Source organism: Hypanus sabinus, chromosome X2, assembly GCF_030144855.1.
Source record: "Hypanus sabinus isolate sHypSab1 chromosome X2, sHypSab1.hap1, whole genome shotgun sequence".
NCBI lineage: Eukaryota > Metazoa > Chordata > Chondrichthyes > Myliobatiformes > Dasyatidae > Hypanus > Hypanus sabinus.
In genome coordinates, this window is record NC_082739.1 from 7370106 (window position 1) to 7391856 (window position 21751).

At 43.1% G+C, this 21751-nt stretch overlaps 1 protein-coding gene across 2 annotated transcripts in view; it reads left to right on the forward strand.

The window, feature by feature from the left end:
- scn4ba (sodium channel, voltage-gated, type IV, beta a) overlaps window positions 1-20256 on the forward strand; it is a 42508-nt gene extending 22252 nt beyond the window's left edge. For both annotated transcript variants that reach the window (XM_059956882.1, XM_059956880.1), the window contains 3 exons: window positions 4635-4848; window positions 8319-8448; window positions 10936-20256. In XM_059956882.1, coding sequence (XP_059812865.1) covers window positions 4635-4848; window positions 8319-8448; window positions 10936-11023 — 432 coding nt within the window. In that variant the 3' untranslated portion in view covers window positions 11024-20256. The remainder of the gene's footprint in view (window positions 1-4634; window positions 4849-8318; window positions 8449-10935) is intronic.
- The last annotated feature ends 1495 nt before the right edge of the window (window positions 20257-21751 follow it).

A 21751-nucleotide genomic window follows, 5' to 3' on the forward strand; every position in this document is an offset into this window, starting at 1 on the left:
ACCGTGCGGCGACTACCGCAGGCTGAACGAGGCTACAACGCCAGACCGCTACCCTGTGCCGCACATACAGGACTTTGCAGCAAACCTGCACGGCGCTCGGATCTTCTCCAAGGTAGACCTCGTCCGGGGATACCATCAAATCCCGATGTATCCGGACGACGTCCCCAAAACGGCACTCATCACCCCGTTCAGCCTTTTCTAGTTCCTCCACATGCCGTCTGGCCTGAAGAATGCCGCACAGACGTTCCAGCGGTTAATGGACGCGGTGGGACGGGACCTGGACCGCGTTCATCTATTTGGACGACATCCTCATAGCAAGCAGCAGTCGTCAGGAGCATCTGTCCCACCTCCGTCAACTCTGCGCCCGACTGAGTGAATACGGTCTAACAATCAACCTGGTCAAATGCCAGTTCGGACTCGATACCATTGACTTCCTGGGCCACAGGATTACTAAAGACGGGGCAACCCCTCTGCCCGCTAAGGTAGATGCGGTCCGCCACTTTCCCCGACCCACCACGATCAAAGGCCTTCAGGAATTCGTGGGTATGGTCAATTTCTACCACTGCTTCCTCCCTTCAGCTGCCCGAATCATGCGCCCCCTGTTCGCCCTGATGTCGGGTCCGAGCAAGGACATTACCTGGGACGAGGAGTCCGCCGCCGCTTTCATCCAGATGAAGGAAGCCTTGGCAAATGCCGCGATGCTAGTACATCCCAGAATGGACACCCCTACCGCCCTCACAGTGGACGCATCCAACACGGCAGTCGGTGGGGTGCTGGAGCAGCTCATCGCCGGCCGCTGGCAACCCCTGGCGTTTTTCAGCAAACACCTGCGGCCACCCGAGCTCAAATACAGTGCTTTCGACCGGGAACTGTTGGCGCTCTACCTGGCAATCCGGCATTTCAGGTACTTCCTAGAAGGTCGGCCCTTCACCGCGTTCACGGACCACAAGCCTTTGCGTTTACGAAAGCGTCCGACCCCTGGTCGTCCCGCCAGCAACGCCACCTGTCCTACATCTCTGAATACACAACGGATGTCCGGCACGTCTCGGGTAAGGACAATGTCGTGGCGGATGCGCTCTCTCGCCCTACCGTTCATGCCCTTTCCCAAGGGGTAGACTTTGAGGCACTGGCAGAGGCGCAGCAGGCGGATGAGGAGATTCCGAGTTACAGAACCGCAGTCTCCGGTTTGCGGCTCCAGGACCTCCCCGTGGGCCCAGGTGAGAGGACCCTACTCTGTGACGTCACCACTGGCCAGCCCTGTCCCGTCGTCCCGGCACCTTGGCAGCGACGTGTTTTCGACTCCATTCATAACTTGGCGCACCCCTCCATCAGGACAACTGTCCGGATGGTCTCCAGCAGGTTTGTTTGGCACGGACTCCGCAAGCAGGTCAGTGACTGGGCCAGAGCGTGCACGCACTGCCAGACGGCCAAGGTGCAGCGGCACACCAAAGCCCCACCGCAGCAGTTCCACCCCACCCACCGGCGTTTCGACCACATTCATGTGGATATCGTGGGGCCCCTGCCAGTGTCGCGAGGAGTGCGGTACCTCCTAATTATGGTAAACCGGTTCACGAGTGACCAGAGTCGGTCCCGCTCACTGACACCACCGCCGATTCCTGCGCCCGAGCGCTGCTTGTAACCTGGGTAGCACGGCCCACATTACCTCCGACAGAGGCGCCCAGTTCACCTCCAGCCTGTGGTCAACTATGGCCAGCCTTTTGGGGACACAGCTGCACCACACAACTGCCTACCACCCACAGTCGAACGGGCTAGTGGAGCGTTTCCACCGTCACCTGAAGTCGGCCCTCATGGCCCGCCTGCGAGGAGCCAACTGGGCGGACGAGCTTCCCTGGGTCCTACTCGGCATCCGCACAGCGCCCAAGGACATCCTGCACACCTCGTCGGCCGAGTTGGTATACGGCGCGCCCCTGGTCGTCCCCGGGGAGTTCATACCAGCCCCAAGGGAGCAAGAGGAAGATCCCGCAGCAGTCCTGGGCAGACTACGCAAGAGGCTCGACAACCTGGCCCCATACCCACTTCACAGCATGGGCAGAACCCGACCTGCATACCCCAAGACCTGCAGAACTGTAAGTTTGTGTTTGTACGAAGGGGCAGGCATCAGCCACCGCTACAATGGCCCAATGAGGGGCCGTTTACGGTGCTCAGGAACAATGGGGGACGTTCATGTTGGACGTTGGGGGGAGAGAGGAGGTTTTCACGGTGGACCGACTCAAACCGGCCCATGTGGACGTGGCGCAACCGGTCAAGTTCCCAGCACCGCGGCGCAGGGGCTGAACTCCCAAACAGGGTCCAGCCCAGACTGTGGACATTGGGGGGTGTATCGCTGGTTCTTGGGGGGGGGGTTATGTGGCGACCCACTTCCTAGCGCGCTCGAACCGGCTCACAAATAGCCAGCGCGCCGGCATAAAGGCCAGTCCCAAAAGGGCGCCAGGTCTGCTTCACCAACAAAGGGAAAAGCTCGCGCGGGACTGTGAGTACGTGTCCCTTACAGCTTTAACAGTCCCTTACAGGGAGGCTTTAAAGCAAGGCTGTGAAGTTCGAAAAAAATCATCTTTAATTGCAGTTTACCGACTCCGTGTCGTTATTTTAGCGCTGCGTGTAAGCACACCGCTACAAGTCTTTATATCTTTAGGTTCTAAGTTTAACTCCAGAGTCTTGTGCACACAAATCTAGCCTGATGGTCCAGTGCAGTCCTGGAGACAGAGTTGCATTGTTGGAATGTGATGATATGAAATAACACTCTCAAGGGGACAAAAAAGATCACATTGTTATGTAGTAAAGATGAGCTGGGGAATTATCCCCAGTCTTCTATTAACAACATAAACACAGATTACCTAGTTGTATCACTCTCCTGTTTGTAGGTGTTTGCAGCACTGGAATTTATTGCTACATTTCCATTACTTTGAAAGTGGTTCATTGGCTGTAAAGTGCATTGGGATTCTATAAAGGAGGTGTGAAATACCTTAAAACAAAGGCGTTAGGTTATTTGGCCTATCAGATCTGGTCTGCCCTGCCATCATGGTTGAAACGACAAGCTTCTCATTCAATTGAAATCACTGTTTCTCAGTTGCAACATCTCCATTATCTGTCATCGCCTCCTCTGAGCTTTTCCTGCTTTGGTCGTTCTGTCAGGCTTTGGACCTCTCTGATTTCTTGTTATACAAAATAACTCTGGAAAGTTCAGGTGCCAGTTTGAATTATAATTAGGAATGAGATTTAATGTGAGACATTTATCAGGCCAAAGGGTAACCTCTTTTTATGGTCTCCTAAATTTTCATTCCACAAAAGTACAAACAGAAAATGCTGAAGGATTTTCAACTGAAATTTTAACTGTTTCTCTCTTCTGATCTGCGGAATACATTCGACACTCTGTCTATTTCAGATGTCCAACATTACAATTCCAGATTTTCATTTCTGTTTCAAAGTTTCTCAGAGCTGACTCACACAGTTTCAGTTTCAACAGAAACTAATATTTTTGGAATAAACTTACTCAAAAATTATAAATAGTTTTAATAATGGTGCATTAACACTACTAAGTTACAAGACGTAATTTTAAAAACACAAATGTTAATTGTGTCCTTTTGTCTTCTAGTTTTACTATCAATCTCTCTACCATATTGTTATTTAACATTGGTTAAATTTATCGCACCTGATCAAATCACGTTGAGGCACTGCTTCACTCCGTTAGGATACTTCTCTGTGGCATGGAAATGTAGTGGTTAGTGCATCGCTTTACAGTGCCAGCAATCACCAATTAGGGTTCAGTACCCGCCGCTGTCTGTAAGGAGTTTATACAATTTCCCTGTGACCAAATTAGTTTACTCTGGGTGTTCTGGTTTCCTCCCACACTCCAGAGGTCTACAGTCAGGGTTAGTGAGTTGTGGGCCTGTTATGTCAGTGCCGGAAGTGTGGCGACACTTGAAGGCAGCCCCCAGCACATTGTGCAGTCTGTATCAGTTGTTGTTGCAAAACGATGCATTTCACTGTATGTTTCAATGTACATGTGATAAATAAATTTTATCTCTTTTGGGCATCAGATAAGGATACAATTATACTGGCCTTTGTTTTTGAACAGTCTTCAGAATACTAGTGCTTGAGTGATGAGTTGAAATGGTATCCCATGTCCTGTCTTGAAACATAGACAAAGCCTTTAAACGGAGGCCCATCAAAGTTAAATCTTTTGGGTAATGTATTAAAGAAAGGGCCTGGAGTGGGGCAGGTTGGGGTGGGGGGAGCCACCCAGAATTTCCTGGACCAATAGTTGGAAATTGATCTCAGAGTAGGTTATAATGTCACCACAACATTGTGGGTCAAAGAGCCTGTAGTGTTTTATAATAGTTATCCCTCAATCAATATCACTGAAACAGAAGATCCGGTCAACGTCACATTACTGTTAGTGGGATCTTGCTGTGTGTAAATTGACTGCTTTGTTTCTCCTCTTTACTTCAAAGGGCTTCATTGATTTGTCACATGATTTGTGACATCCTGGTGTAGTGGAAGATGCTTCAGAGACAAGTTTATTTGCCTTACGGTTGGGCTAATAGCATAGGAGGGCAGATGACCTAACCCTTTTGGTTCCAACATGCTTCTAACTCTGGTTCTTTTCTGTACAGATTATTGTGATCAAACTGTCAGGGTTAAGGCCCTCGGTCGTTACAAAAGAAGACAGAATTTCATTCATTGGGAACATTAAATCAAAGAATATCTCCCTTTTGCTGGATGATGTGGATTTTGACGATACTGGATTTTACACTTGTTACTTCCAAAACCCTGTGGAAAAAGATCAGAGGGCTCAAGCGACTCTGCAGCTCATTGTTGTCAGTGAATGTGAGTGTTCTAATGTTTCTTGACATAATTAACAATCAAGAATTATATTAATTATGTATTAATAGGTTCTCACCAGTGAACTCAAACTTGAAATACAGTAGGTCAGCTCACATGCTTACTTACACATCAGCCAACAGGGATAGAGGTGTTCTGAAGATCAAAAACTGAGGGAATTATGTTTACAATATTTATTATTACACGCAGTAGAACATGTGGGGCAGACTTCTGTGCTGGGTTAGAACATGGAGATCACTAGCATTTGCGTAGCTGAGGTGAATAATGTAGATTTTCAGTATTTATTGCTGGCACAGAAGCATGGTGGTTAACATAATGCTGTTACAGCACCAGCAATCCGGGTTCAATTTGGCCCCGGAGTTTCCTCTGGGTGCTCCAGTTTCCTCCCACCCTCCAAAGAAATACAAGTTAGTAGGTTCATTGGTCATGTGGGTGTAGCTAGCACAGTTGCAGATTGGCAGGTATGATGTTGGAATCATGGAATTATGGCTGAAAGATTAATGTTCAAGGATACACATCGTATCCAAAGGATAGGCAAGGAGGTAGAGAGGGCGGTGTTGCTCTTTGGGTAAAAAATGAAATCAAATCACTAGAAAGGGGTGACATATGGTCAGAAGGTTTGGAATTGTTGTAGATAGAGCTGCAAGCGTAAAAAATACGTTGGTGGGAGTTGTTTACAGACAACCAAAATAGTATTAAGGATGCCATCTACAAATTACAGCGGGATATAGAAAAGGCATGCCAAAAGGACAATGTTACAATAGTCATGGGGGATTTCAATATGCAGGTAAATTGGGAAAATCAGGTTGGTGCTGGATTCCAGGAGAATTCCTGGATTCCACTTCCAGAGTGCCCACAAGATGACTTTTTAGAACAGCTCATAGTTGAGCCCACTAGGGGATCAATTGTTTTGGATTGGGTGTTGTGCAATGAACCAGAATTAATTAGAGAGCTTCAAGTATAAGAACCCTTAGGGGAAAATAATCATAATCATAATATGATAGAATTCACCCTGAAATTTAGAAGGAGAAACAAAAGTCAGATGTATCCGGGTTACAGTGGAGTAAGGGGAAGTACAGAGGCATGAGAGAGGAGTTGGCTAGAACTGATTGGAAAAGAACACTGGCAGGGATGATGGCGGAGCAGCAATGGCTGGATTTTGTGGAAACAATTCAGAAGGCACAGGATATATATGAGGGTGATTAATAAGTTTGTGGCTTAAGGTAGAAGGAGCTGAGTTATACAGCTCTTGTTACGTGCACATGCAGTTCAACTGTTTGAGTGATTATGCAGAAAGTTTGAAGCTAATAACTCACCTCCTACTGTAGTCCATGAACTTATCAATCACCCCGATGAGTTATTAACTTCAAACTTTCTGCATAATCACTCAAAGAGTTGAACTGCATTTGCATGTAACAAAATCTGTATAACACATCTCCTTCTACCATAGGCCATGAACTTATCAATCACCCCATCTGTGGACACTTTCTGGAGGTCCAAGATCCGTACGCTCCACGACTGCTGGACTAAGTAGGAGGGGACTAGGTTGAAAAATAAATGTGCTAGGTTTTCTAAAATTGACTCCTTCTACCTTAGGCCACAAACTTATCAATCACCCCTCGTACATCCCAAAGAGGAAGAAGTATTCTAAAGGAAAGATGATACAACAGTGGCTAACAAGAGAAGTCAAAGCCAACGTAACAGCCAAAGAGAAGGCATATAATAGGGCAAAGATTAGTGGGAAGTTAGAGGATTGGGAGGAATTAAGAACCAACAGAAGGCCACTGAAAAAGTCATTAAGAAGGTGAAGATGGAATACAAAAGTAAGCTAGCCAATATTATTAAAGAGGATACCAGAAGTTTTTTCAGATACACAAAGTGTAAAAGAGAGGCAAGAGTTGATATCGGGCTGCTGGAAAACTATGCTGGAGAGGTAGAATGGGGGATAAGGAAATGGTGGATGAGCTGGATAAGCATTTTGCATCAGTCTTCACTGTGGAAGACTCTCAGTGTGATGTTGGTATTCATTTCAAGAGGACTAGAATATTAAAGCAAGGATGAAATATTGAGGCTTTGTAAAGCACTGGTGAGGCCTCACTTGGAGTGAGCGGTTTTGGGCCCCTTACTTTAGAAAGGATGTGCTGAAACTGGAGAGGGTTCAAAGGAGGTTCACAAAAATGATTCCAGGATTGAATGGATTGTCACGTGAAGAGTGTTTGATGGCTCTGGGCCTGTATTCACTGGAATTCAGAAGAATGAGGGGTGACCTCATTGAAACCTATCGAATGGTGAAAGGCCTTGATAGAGTGGATGTGGAGAATATGTCTCCTATGATGGGAGAGTACAAGACTGGAGGACACACTCAGAATAGAGGGGCGCCCTTTTAGAGTGGAGATGAGGAGGTATTTCTTTAGACAGAGGGTGGTGAATCTGTGGAGTTAATTGCCACGGGTGGCTGTGGAGGTCATGCCTCTATGCAAGATTTAAGGCGGAGGTTAAACCTTAATTGTTCAAGGCCCGAAGGGATACAAGGAGAAGGCAGGAGATTGAGGTTGAGAGAAAAAATGGATCAGTCATTATTAAATGGTGGAGCAGACACGATGGGCCAAATGGCCTAATTCTGCTCCTATATCTTATGATCTTAATTGTCAGTACAGGCTCATTGGGTCAGAAGTGTCTGTTACTGTGCTGTCTCTGTAAATAATGAAAATAAATTATGTGAAAACTTGCAAAAGTTAAAGGAAGGAAGAATAATGCCAATAAGCTTGCACACTGAGATGGGCATGGGGTGGCGGGGAGATGGTGAGAGGGAGGAAGGCTCATGTGGTATGTCTAACCTGCAGGGTTTCCTTACCAACCCAAGGATGTGCCATGTGCAATCCTGTAGACTAGAGCAGTAGAATTGCAACAGCCTGGTATGCTCATAATTTTGTGCCTTTCATCCATTAGCTGAGGATACTCCTTTGCAGTCTCGGCAGTACATCCTGACCCAATTGTGAGCTAGACCAACCAGAAGAGGCAGCATGGTGGTGTTTAATACCAGAGTGCAACTTTAACTCTAGGCTCCACAAGGTTTTATGACAAATATGGGAAAAGAATCCTGCTGATGACCACCTATTAACTAGCTCTGAGCCAATGAAGCACAAATTGTCACCTTTAGCCGAGCTATCTGAGGGCAGAGGACCAGGTCTTCAGATTGGGCCCATGGCAAATGGTGAGGGAATCAATGTGTAGAAACCCCAGTCTTGATCTTGTCTTCCATCTGTAACGAATACATCAAACTGGTACGGGGTACAACAGACCATTACTGTCATCGTAGAGACAAAGTTCTGTTGTTACAAAGAGAGCACCTCCCATATCCTGCATTAAATACCCCTCCCATTATACCACTGTATTCATTCTGCACCCCATTGATGAAACTATACTAATTTGTAAATCTCTCCTTTGTATTGCAGTGTTACCCGTGGACAACACAGTGACAATTATCATTCTTTCCGTTATCGGAGGGTTGATAGGATTCCTCATTTTAATATTTATTATTAAAAAGCTTGTAATGTTTTTAATTAAGCAAGTTGGAAAAAAGAAGTAAGTAAGATGTGTATATGCAAAACGTTATTATCCAACATCCTTATTTGCAAACCATTTTAAAGAGAATGTTTCCAGTTAGCAATTTGTACAATGGGAATATGAACAAGCTGGTTAACTATTAATACCTTTTGATATACCTCTCAGTAGCCTCTGCCTATAGTCTATGCCGATAGTTTTATTGTCATGGCTCTATGTTATTCAACATGAGTTAACTCAATTAGTTCAGACTAGTAGGAGTGGTTTCAATAAGATAAGGCACACTAGCTTTTGTGGCCTTCATCTGTGCTGTAATATTCTGAGAAAGGCAGTATTCAACCCTTTAGTTATCTCAGAGATGTCAAAGACTGAACGAGATATGACCTGCATTGTTTAGTAGTAGGTACTCTGTGGTTCTAATTCTATGCAAAAGTAATAACACCCCAGCCCCGCAAATACAAAAATAGTGCAATCTCTGTCTGTGAGGAGCTTGTACACTATGTTCTCCCCATGACTGTGTGGGTTTCCACCGGGTACCCCGGTATTCCCACATTCCAAAGATATGCGGGTTAGTAGGTTAATTGGTCACATGGGAATTGGGTGACGTGGGCTCACTGGCCGGAAGTGCCTGTTGCCATGCTATATCTCTAAATAAATAAGTAAATAAATATTTAAAATGAATCCGAGTTAGAGCTTGTGATAGGGCAAGATCGGTTGGAGTCAACGTAACATGACATGGTGTTATGTTCTGAAGCTCTGTTTGGGAGAGGTAAACACGTCCCTTTCAGAGAGTTATAGGGAATAATTGCATGCTGCTGACATTCAGAGTCTGATTGACTATAGAATCAATATAGAATTTTTTCCTGAACAGGAGGCAAAACTCTCTTTTTCTGGGGGGGGGGCATACCCTCAAGGATTTATCTTTAATACACAGCTTGCTAACAGACTTCTATTTCTGATTATCAGCCACTACTCTGCATGTAATAATATTACTGGGGCATTTCTCATCCTTCAATATTCTTCACTATTGTCTCACTTTTGGATTCCCTGCTTCCATATTATGGTACACAATTTGTTACCCTTTCTCACAAACATATTGATCTCAACCAGTTTATCCTCATCCAGATAAACCAGGCTAAAGTCGAATTTTGTTGTTAAAATTGTGCATTTCCCACTGGCCTCTGGCCTGTGAACGTGTGGAACATCAGAATGCAAGGGTTTAACTTGGAAAGTCACTCAAGAGAATCCACCCCACTGTCTTTCAATCTTTGCCCTCTGATCATTATATCCTTTTTTTAAATTGTTTGTCCTCAGTTAACAATTGCCTTAATACGCTCATCTCTAAGTCAGAGGATTATGAATTCAAGCCTCGCTCAAGAGAATTGAGCACATAATACAGCCTAGCATTCCCATAGATTTACTAAGGGAATATTTCTCTGCCGGAACTGACCCTTACTGGTGAGACTTTAAACTAAGGACTCACTTGGATGTTAAAGATCCTTGTATTAACCAAAGAAAACCAGGGATTTCTTCTTTGGGGTCCTGGCTAGTATTAGACCATAAGACATAGGAGCAGAATTAGGCCATTCAGCCCATCAAGTCTGCTCCACTATTCCTTTATGGTTGATTTATTATCTCTCTCAACCTCATTCTTTTGCCTTCTCCCCCCCCCCCCATAACCTTTGACACCCCGACTACTCAGGAACCTATCAACCTCTGCTTTAAATATACCCAATGACAGGGCCTCCACAGATGCCTGTGGCAATGAATTCTATAGATTCAACACCCTCTGGCTAAGGAAATTCCTCCTCAGCTCTGTTCTAAATGGATTTCTCTCTATTCTGAGGCTGTGTCTTCTGTTCCTAATCCCCCCCCCCCCCAATATAGAAAACATCCTCTCCAATTCCATTCTCTCTAGGCCTTTCAATATTCAATAGGTTTCAATGCGATCCCCCTCATCCTTATAAACTCCAGTGAATACAAACCCGAAGCCACCAAACTCTCCTCATATGCTAACCCTTCCATTCCCAGAATCATTCTCCTGAATCCCCTCTGGATCTTTTCCAATGCCAAAACGTCTTCCTCAAACCATGTCACTGAGTAGTTATTCTGTCAATGGAAACTTTGCTTGTAGGACCCAGTTGTATTTCCCATCTTAGAATAGCAACTACATTTCAAAAGTAGTGGTAAACACTTTAGGATATCTTAAAGCCACAATAGCCAGGATATAAGCACCACAAATGCCGACTAGTTAAATTGGAACTGGAATTCCCAGGATCAGCTTTTACTGTACTGTTGTGACCTCCCCATCAAGGAGATGGAAATGTACTTGCTCTGAAGTCACAGCAGCACTGCTGGTGGATGTTGGCTCTGAGGAAGTTTGGGGCTGATAGCTTTGAACTGATTGGTGAAGCAATTGCTTGTTTGTATCCCCACAAGTAAAGTGTTAACTGGACGAAGTCAGTGAGTAGGTGGTTCTATTCATGCTGCTTGCTGTGGTCTCTCTAGGAAGGAGTGCCTGGTAAACTCCTGCGCCAACACTGAACATGGACATTACGGTTCCAAAGCTGACCTCAAAAGCCCATCAAAGGCGTGAAGATTGCACCAAATTTAACATCAGTGCTTAAAGACATGGGATGTGCCTATTAATACACTAGCAAGTACACACATTATAAGGTAACCCTACCACACTTGCAACAAGATGGAGGGAGGGGAGGAGCATACACAATTTACGTTGGAGATATATGGAGCCATCAGCATGAGATACCACAGAGTTGGGGATACGTTTGTTCCTGACTCATACTGAACTCCTCTCCTTCTCAATCCTCAGTACTGTCATCTCAAACTCTCAGATATTAGGGCATGCAACTCATCTGCCTTGCAGCATGTATATGCTATTCGTACAGGGATTGACACCAGCTGTACAGCACCAGTCTTGTATCACATGTGGCCTTTTACTTGATATGTTAGTCATTTTAATTTCTTTCCTCTTTGGCTTAGTGTCCTCCAAGTATGATAGGTGTTAATAATTACTTGCACAGCCGTCAGTTAGGAGCTAAGCACTGTCAACAAGTTATCATGGGCTCCTGACTCACCTGTAATTGGACTGGATATCTTGAGGCTGTTGTAAGTACTCTGAGATGGATCTCTAATCTAATCTATTGCCAGTTCAAAATGCACACTGTTGGAAAGAGTATGAACAAATGCCTTTTATGAGGTACCAGGGGCTTCTGAAGCTAGATTATTATCCAAATTGGTTTCTAGGGAATTGGGAGTTGTCATTATGATACAGATATAACTTCCCATTCCTTCTGTAATTTAACTGGAATTCATGTATATCAAGTAGTTGAATTGATCAGCCCAGGAGATCAGTAATTCCCATTGAGAAGCATCGCTGGTAGGCTGAGTAATCATTTGCAGGCAGCACAAGTAAGTCTGGCTTGGGAGGATCGACTCCCAGTCTGCTGCACGGCTCTACATTGGGGAAATCGGGTACATAACTCATTGTGGTAATTACATGCATCTGGAGGCAACAACCTTTCAGATTTTGCCTGATAACATTGTGGCAGCTGCATGTATTGACAATGTCATTTGGGACTTCATCCAACAAACTGACACAATAGCACATCACAACCACATTATGATCTTTATAAAATGCTGAGCTCTTCAATTATTTTTAAATGTTCATAGACAGGATTCCTTCACTCACTAGATCAGAATGTATTGCCCAACACCAATCGCCCTTGAATTAACTACTTGACAAGATAATTTCAGTGGACAATTATAATTCAAAAATATTATCCAGAGTCAGACATAAGCAAGACTGGATAAGAATGAAAAAAAAAGTTAGTAAACTTTAAGACCATGGAACAGTTATATCATGGGACAAAGGCATTTGGCCCAAGGGGCCCACCTCATTTCATGCAATCACTCACTCCTATCCCCCATAACCTGAAGGAAAATTGCATTACCTTTTGAAAGCAACAATTGAATCTACCTTCATCACTCTCTCAAGCACCAAATTCCAATTTGCCATGTGAAAAAAATTGTTCTGATGTCTCTTCTTTTGCCATTTTAAGTGATTAAATCTGTTTTGACTGCCCATCAAAAAAAAACTATTTCTCTTGATCATCTTCTCCTCACCATTGATGATTTTGATGGGTTATTTAACAAATCAGTAATTTTGTGATCATTCTTACCATTAGAAATGTTTCATTCTAGGTCCATTTTTAATAATAGAACTAAATTTCAATTGTTGCAATGGTGGTGCTTCAATGTGCAGCACCATGTCATCAAGCCAGAATTCTGCATTACTGTTTCTATGACTATGCTATTTTAACCCTAACTTTCTGTAAAATTGCTCATTTCTTGCAGCTGGTCTGTACCTCAATAATATCCTTTCTTTTCTTCATATGATCTAATATCCTTCCCTAATGTAAAGCATTAGAGCCTTTCAGTGGAGGCAGGGTTCCACATTGCTATAACCCTTGAAATAAAAAAAAAGTACATCCTGATTTTATTTCTTAATGGCTAGTTCCAGTTGTAATATTGCTCTGACTTTTGCACTCCTAATGAAATAGCTTTATTTATTTGTTGTGGGATATCTCTGGCAAAGTCCATTATGAATTGGCTCTGAACTAAGGAGGCAATTAAGAGTCAATCACATTAATGGATCTGGAATCATCTCTAGTCCAGATCAGTCAAGAATGGTGGCTTTCCTTCCCTGAAGAACATTAGTGAGTTAGTTATATTTTTGCAACAATGCATAGGGACCCTGAATTTAAGTTCCCTAGCTGACCCATGGGATTTGAACTCTGAATCAATGGTCCAAAACTTGGGCTGCCAATCACACAGTTCAAGTACTACACTTGATTGTGCCATATGAACCCCCTTTGTCACTTTAAAGACATTGGTTACATCTGCCATCAGCCTTCCAAGATAAAGTCATATTAATGCAAGATTATCTCATTACTGAATTCTTTATGGCCAGTATAATTTTGGTGGAAGTGCACTTCACCCAGTTCCAAGACCAACTACAAGGACATTTGTCGAATATTATGTATTGGGTGCAAAGCTGTCCTCTCTTCGGACTCCATTCCCATTGAGATAAAGTCCTTCATTCCATAAACCTCTTTGATTATGTCTTGGATCCATCCACTTAAGACCATAAGATGTAGGAGCAGAATAAGCTATTTGGCCCATTGAGTCTGCTCCACCATTCAATCATGGCTGATTTATTAACCCCCTCAATCCCATTCTCCCCATAATGTTTGATACCCTTATTAATCAAGAACCTATCAACCTCTGCTTTAAATAATATACCCAATGACTTGGTCTCCACAGCCATCTGTGGCAATGAATTCCACAGATTCACCACCCTCTGGCTAAAGAAACTACTCCTCATTTCTGTTCTAAATGGAAATTCCTCTATTCTGAGGCTGTGCCCTCTGATCCTAGACTCCTCCACTGTAGGAAACATTCTCTCCATAGCCACTGTTCCTAGGGCTTTCGTTATTCGATATGTTTCAATGAGATCCCGCTCATTCTTCTAAACTCCAGCGAGTACAGGCCCAGAACCATCAAACACTCATACTCCTTTGGGTTTATTCCCATTCTTCTCATTTAGTTGATATTATCAATCTTATCCTTTCTTTTCCCCCCCAAAAAATCAATTAATTACTTTGAATGCACAAAATTAATTTGTTTTATTGGAACTAAGGGGCAGGAAAATCATGTATTCTCACTGTCTCCAGGAGCATTCAATAAAATATTGGGAAAGCTGAAAAATGTCTTCTAATGCGGAAAATTGCCACACAACTGCTTAACATGACATCTTGATCTGACTATTTTGGTGCTAGATGTTGGTCTGATTGATGAATTGCTGATGTGGAGAAAACCCTCATTTCCACCACCCTGGTCATTTTCATTACGTTTGTATTAAATCTATAATGCATCCTTCCATTGAACCAGAAGTAGTTGTTGTTAGAGTAAAGATTGCTACAGGATTGGACATTCACTGCTGTACCGTCTGACTATCTGGCTGTAGCAATGTCATGTCAGTTTATTCATTGACACATCAGCATTGCTAATGCTGGGTGAAAGATATGCTCTTCAGTATTGGATAAATATTTGCAAATTGGTATCATAGAAGGAAAGTGATTGACAAAAGGGTCAAAAATGACAGGAAGACTACAGCAACTACTTAGATCTTTGATCTTTGAATTGTTAGGAGAATGTGGGATATTATCAAAAGGGACTTCTGTATAGATGAACCTATGTGAATCAGGAGGTCGTCATCATTGAAATCTAATTTGTGTTCCCGACTTTTGACTGGAGAGAGTCATCTCCTGGTCAAACCACCAATGAAATTCATAGTCCTGAACAACCCTAAAAAATCACATTGTAAAACAATTAGTTTATTCATGTCAGGGTGGTTACATCAAGAGCAGATAATGATGCAAAAGTTGAAAGTTCAGCTCACATGGGCATGTACTTAAGACAACTGAATTAATGATCCAGCTATTCAGAGGTTTTCCTAGCTACTAAACCAATTAAAACTCAAACTCTATGGTTGTCAGCCTATCCAGAGTTAGTTACTAATTCATGACACAGATATAGACTTTTAGCCCTGGGATCAGAAGAAGGGTTAGACGGATAATGCTGTGGTGGGAAGAGGTATGGTCAAGTGCACAGTTTGTGGAAAACAGAACCTAACTGAAGATCTTCTGAATATTACACTCACTGGCTATCAGAGGTGGTCACAGCGATTGTGACAATCAGTGATCCTCTCCCCTGGCTGTAGCATTAGCTTCCTTAAACATAACATTGAACCACTTTCATAAACCATCAATTCAGATTCAGCAACATCCATGGGGGGGGGGGGGGGGGTAAATACATTTCATTTGGAATGCAGTTGATAGAATGTATCTCTAAGCATGGACAGAATGTTGAAACATGCTAATGCATGGAATTATTGAAATAGTGGTATTGAAGCATTTATAGCAAGGCTAGATAATCATATTGGAGATGAGAATGAGAAAAAGTAGGGTAGGTGGTGCTTGCCTGGAGTATTAGCATAAAAGATGGACAGATAGTTGTGAAACTGATGTAAAATGCAAGGAAACTTGCATCCCCTCTGACTGCATGTCCAGTGATACTAAGCAAGAGATGATACCACAAATGGTTGAAACAAACAGGAAATAGTGACTGTAGAAATATTGGGAAATACTCCTCCTCATTATCCTTCTGCCTGATCATCCGTTTGACCCTTGTCCCATGTTTAGGGCACAAATAGACAGGAGAAGAGAGAAAGCTACTGTTTGACATCCCATTGGTTGTGACTGTCACTGGAGCCGCACACTATTGTTTTTTTTAAAAACCACAGATGCTTCATGGAAATAATTCTTGCATTCAGCTTCTCAGTGAAGAGAACATGACGTGTGCATTATCCGTGCCCTACACCAAGATGTACAGGACCAGATAGGAGTGTATTACCCACCACACAGATCAGCAAGAGAGGTTCACTGCTCCTTTACCATTGCAAGTGTATTAATAACTTAAATATATGCTAGATGATTAAAACACTGGGAGACTTTGCATCCAGTTGCATGTCCAATGATATTATTTAAAAAATGATGCTATTCAGAATGGCTCAGAATATAATATTAGTAGCTCCCTGCTTCTTCATGATGAATTTCAAATGCAGTACAGCATGGAAGATTACAAAATTCTGTGTGTTTTGTCTCAGTTTTCTTTATTTGATGTCAAGTGCTGGGAATTTTTATGACAAGATGTTAGGAAATGGTGATATCACTATGGGCTGGAAGTTGAGCAATCAAGCCCTTCGTATACGAAGGCTAGTTTCAGCGGTATAGCAAGCAAGAACTGAAGGATTTCCTCCCCAACTACAACATTGGCACCTTCCAGTCTTCAAATAATCTACTCACAGGAGAGAAGTTTCAAGTCTGCAAAGAGCAGTACCCTTTCTATTCCCAATTCTACATCTCCAGAAAACAAAGAGCTTTGACAATCAGGAAGTGACTTTCATTATTGTGATTGGTAACTTAGAAGTTAGAAATAAAATTTACAAAATAGCCCATTCAATGATTGCTTCCTGTTAAAACAATCCATGAACTTTACCCCCTCCATTCATGTCCCACCATTTTTTGGCATTTTGTGAGTAAAGATCTCACATTCAATCAATCATTGACCATTCAGACACTCAGATCCATTGTGGGATTCGTCACCTCTCTCTGGTTGAATGCGTGTCTCATCTGACTTGAACTTTATGCATGTTCTTACTCACAGCGATCACTTTGGACAATTACTGAATAACATGTGATTCCAAACTGCCTCACAGTTAGCTGTTGTAGCAGCCTTCACCATCACTGGACCGGAAATTGTACACACTATACTGCCCAGCACACCAGGAGTGAGAGTAATTGCATAACATTGCACTCTGCACTTTGCAAGTTTGAACCCAATAGTGCATAGTGACTATTTACGCAAGGATAACTGACCACATATTACCTTCTGTGGCAGTTATGGGTAGTGTCACTGGGAAGACATAGCTATACCTCTCCCCAGTCTCCTTCAGCCTGGCTAATCTGGCAGAAAAGGCCATGTCCATTCTACTCCCTGGAAACTGTCACACACAGATTCAGGAGGAATTCCAGCTTGGCTACTGGCATGTTCCAGTTCTTATTTCCCTTCTTAAGCTCCAACTGAACAACCCTCTCTCCAGCTGGGAAACCTAGTGATAGCCTTTCATTAGAACATTGTCTCCCATTGTATAGACCTTCACTCATGGTGCAGCAGAGGTCAAAAGGCAAGGTCACAAGCACAAACTCTGAAGAACCAGCAATGTCCAAGTTCCTCCTCCAACACATGCAGGTGATGTAATGACACCAATTCATACCATCGTACAGCATTTCATCAAGCTATCCTTTAAACCAAATCCACAAACCACGTTCTCCCAGAGTGTGATGCCCCTTGCATTTGGAACATTTTATTTGCCTTTTAGTTTAGGATTGAATGGAGAAGGGGTAGGAAAGGGACAGGGTATTATAGGATTACTGTCTACTAGATTAATGTCACAAACTGAGTACCAAAAGCCACCATGTTCTTATCAAAAACTGTACTGATAGTAGACACTGTTTGGGTAGTTAGCATCCTGAACAACAAGCATCTCTCAATACATTATAATTGGACTGCCCACTATTCATGAGACAGTATGATCACAGTAATAAATATTAGCTAAATTCCAAATATGTTCCTCAAAAATATATCCTACTTCATCTGTTTTGATTATCACTGCCATCTTGGAGCTTACTGTGTGAACATATTGTTCAAATTTCACATCGACAGTCCAGAAAGGTTTTCTTCCTGCAATTTTTCTTCTTTGCTTCATTGCCCTTCTCAAGAGGAAAGAAAATCTACAGTCACTCCCTCCCCTTCCAACCGCTTTGTGTTCCTCTGCCATCCCTTCCCCCAACTCCCCCTCTGTGCCTGATTCTTCCCTCTCCCCATCACTACTTTTCCCTCATACTGTTCTCTCCTCTTTTCTCTCTATTCCACTCTACCTTTAGATCTGTCCCTTCACCTTCCTCTTCCTACATCTCTCTTCATTTCCTGCTGGCCTTTCTGCTCTTTTTTGCTTTCTGTGCACTCTTCTTTTCACATCCCAACTCACCTTGCCCATTGCCAGTACTTCGAGAGAGTCAACCCTCCAGCAGGGACCTTATTTAACTTCCATGAGTGAGACACAAGCTGGAAAAGAACAGCCTTCCATTCAAAACTCCTTCCTCTCCATTACCTAATCTTCCACTTACTACCTTTGACTTCACATTGGTGTAGCCACCAATCGTCTTTAGTGCTCTATTGCCCTTGTTGTGGGGTGGAGGTATGAGGATGAGGGTGTAAGGCGATGTAGGTGTTGCAACCAGCTGGAAATCAATCCATGTCCTAATCTCATTCTTCGCTTTTGCAGGGATTCAGTTTTGTTTATGCAGCACGGAACTGTTTAACCTGAATATAAACTTCTGTACATTCATAATTATTTATATTATTCCTCGCAATATTGTAAACAGGAAGCATCTAAAGTATATAGCACTGCCTGATAAGCTGGCTAAACAATTTAGTCAAATGCAACTCAGTATGTACAAACAGCAGCCCAACCTTACTGTTTTGAATTTACAATTTGAACATGCTCTGGTTCACAAGATGCCTGCCCTCTTTGGGCACATCAGAGCAGCTGATGAATCTTTGACTCTCCACCAGGCACTATGCCCTGATGAAGCCCATTTGCCTGTCAACATGATCCAATTGAGAAGCCTGACTCAGGATAAACCAGAACTGGGGGCATGACACTCACTGAACCTTAGTGAAATATATCAGTTTCCAACTCAATGACAGAAACCTGGTCATTGACTAAGGCAGCACAAAAATCTCCATGCAGAAAGCACTGCGGCAAAGATCGCAGTGCTGCTGGGATCTGAAAAGAACAAGACTCAAATTGGGTCTGAGTACAGAAGGTTGCAAACTGGGATTAAAAAGAAAATAGTGTTCAAGTCATTGACCAAACCTTTCATCCTCATCCACAAAGCCAATCAGTGAATAACTCCAAATGCCACTGGAGATGAGCTCTTCTCATTGGTAATTGTGAGGAATTTGTCAGCCACTATTATGGGTCAGTTGTAAATATTAGATGCTTCCTGGTATTGCTTAACAGCCACCCAAATGGTAGCCAGATTGTTAATGGAAATGATATGACCTTTATGAGATCATTAGAGTGGTGAAATGCTGATTAACTTAATCTAGTTCCTTTTGTGACACACACAATCGACCTCGAGTCATGATTTGCCAAAGACCTCTGGCATTAAAAATAAAGCCAAGAATCTTTTTTAAAATTCGCAGTACCTGCAGCCTGCAATCTTGCTGCAGGAACTTTTCACCTCATCCTTCCTTCCCAAAGAGAGGATCATAGCTAATCACTCTAATTTGAGGGTGGGTGGGGTGTTGTCTGCATTGCTACCCCGGAGTTAGGGAAGGAGGCTTGAGATAGGGCGCCCACTTGGTGCAAGAGAAACAGTGACATTGCAATACTCCTCACCCTAGTACACTTCACACAAGTAAAACAATGTCATCTTGAATGCAGCCAATGTGAAATAAGATGGTAATACAGGTGTGAGACAGGGTGGTGGTGACAACATTCTACAGATAATGATAAGAAGAATTTGGTTTTCATTTTGTCCTCCCTCTAGAGCTGTCAGTCCGCAAAATGGGCAAGATTAGTGCTGGCAGACCATCCCTTAAGCAAATTGTTAGAGGGTAGGTCAGGTGGTGAAAGATTGATGTCACCAGTCAGGAGAGGATGGGATTGATTTTATTATAGTCAGAACTCTTTTGCAACGTGAATTTTAAAAAATGACAAATCAATATGTTGGCTTTTAAACGATTAACGCAGGCCTCGTAGTTCACTGCGCTTGAACACAATATCCGTACAGCTCAAAGCACAGCACACCATCACGTTGACATATCCCACCCTGCACCTATACCTCGTAGACATGCATGCGGCTCTCTGGCATGTGCCACACTGCAGGAAGGAATGGTCTCATGGTAAACGGTAGCAGGCAGATAACTGATTCTCAAGCTCTTTACAAAATATGCATTGCCTTTTTGATTTAGATGCCAAATACACACTATGCAGGTGTTGCTAAAGTACAAGGATTAATATCCTAGATTGTATTTAATTTTGTATGCCAGTTATAGCTCTATTTTATACTGGAAAACAAAAATCAGTCACAAATTAAATAAAAACACTTCAACCTATCCTTTTGTACTTGAGTCACTCTTCAGTCAAATCACTGATGGAAGCATTGCTGAATTTAGATACGAGTGTCCGGGTAGTAAACTATTTTGCCTACAAGTCAGAAAATACACAAACATCTATGATTGCCCAATGTTGTGGTGAATGGCATCAAATATTGAAGACCGAAAGGAGGGGGAGCAGAAACTAGCTCTGCTCTTTGTAAGAGCAAACGCATGTAAGACTTTCACAAACACAAGAGATTCTGCAGATGCTGGAAATCCAGAGCAACACAAAACGCTGAAGGAACTTGGCAGGTCAGGCAGCATCTATGAAGAGAAGCAAATAGTTGTCATTTTGGGCTAAGGCCATCAATATTGGAAAGGAAAGAAGATTTCAGAATTTTAAAAGGGGGGAAGAGGAGGGGAGAAGAGGAAATGAGTACAAGCTGGCAGGTGATAGGTGAGGAGGTAGTGGGTGGGTAGGAATAAAGTGAAGATAGGAGACGATAGATAAAGGGCTGATGGAGGAAGCTGACAGGAGTGAACAGCAGCCCAGAGGGGAAGGGGAGGAGGAGAACAAGAGGTTATGGATGGGTAGGTGAGAAGAGAAGGGGCAAGAAGGAAGCCAGAGTGAGTAATAGAATGGAAAGGAAAAAAGTGAAGGGGAGTTGGAAGAAATTACCAGAAATTAGAGAAAGCAACATTCATGTCATGAGGTTGGAGGTATACCAGTTGGAATACAAGATGTTCCTCATAGGTGTTGTGTTAGACTTTTGAACTTATCATATTACATATGCTCAAATCCATGTACTTGATGCCAAATGTCAGCCATTCTTAACCTACAGGTGGCCTATAATCAGCTGGAGAGTGCTTCAGAATTTTAAAGGAATAAGGAACATCAAGATAAAAGAACCACCATGATCTTGCTGAATGGCAGAGTAATGAGGGGCCAAATGGCCTCCACCTGCTAGCTATGATTTTCACTTGAGAGTTAAACTGTGAGACACTGGAGGGAAGTGCTGTGGGATTCTTTGTGTCAACATGAGGAGGCTTCTCAGATGATAGTTTAAAAATATCCACTGCATTCCACTCCCTACCTCACCAGGAGGGGTCAGTCTTACTATTTTGTATTCAACATTGTAGAAGCCATATGAGCACAACCTTTGACGAAGGAACACAAACTGAATTAAGTCAGGAACATTACCACCAAAGCAGGACAGCAAAGTAGCATAGCAATTAATGCAGCACTTTATAGCATCAGCTTTAACATTGGGGTTTGATTCCTGTGGTTGTAAAGAGCTTGTACATTCTCCCTGTTAAAGCGTGGGTTGCTCCAGTACTCTGATTTCCTCCCACATCTCAGAGTCTGGTTAGTTGGCAAGTTGTGGGCCTGCAGAGTTGGCACCAGCAGCGTGGTGACCCTCAAGGGCTGCCCAGCACAATCCTCACTGCTTTGATTTAATGCATATAATGTCTCTATTTTTTAATGTACGTGACAAAAAAGCTAATTTTAACC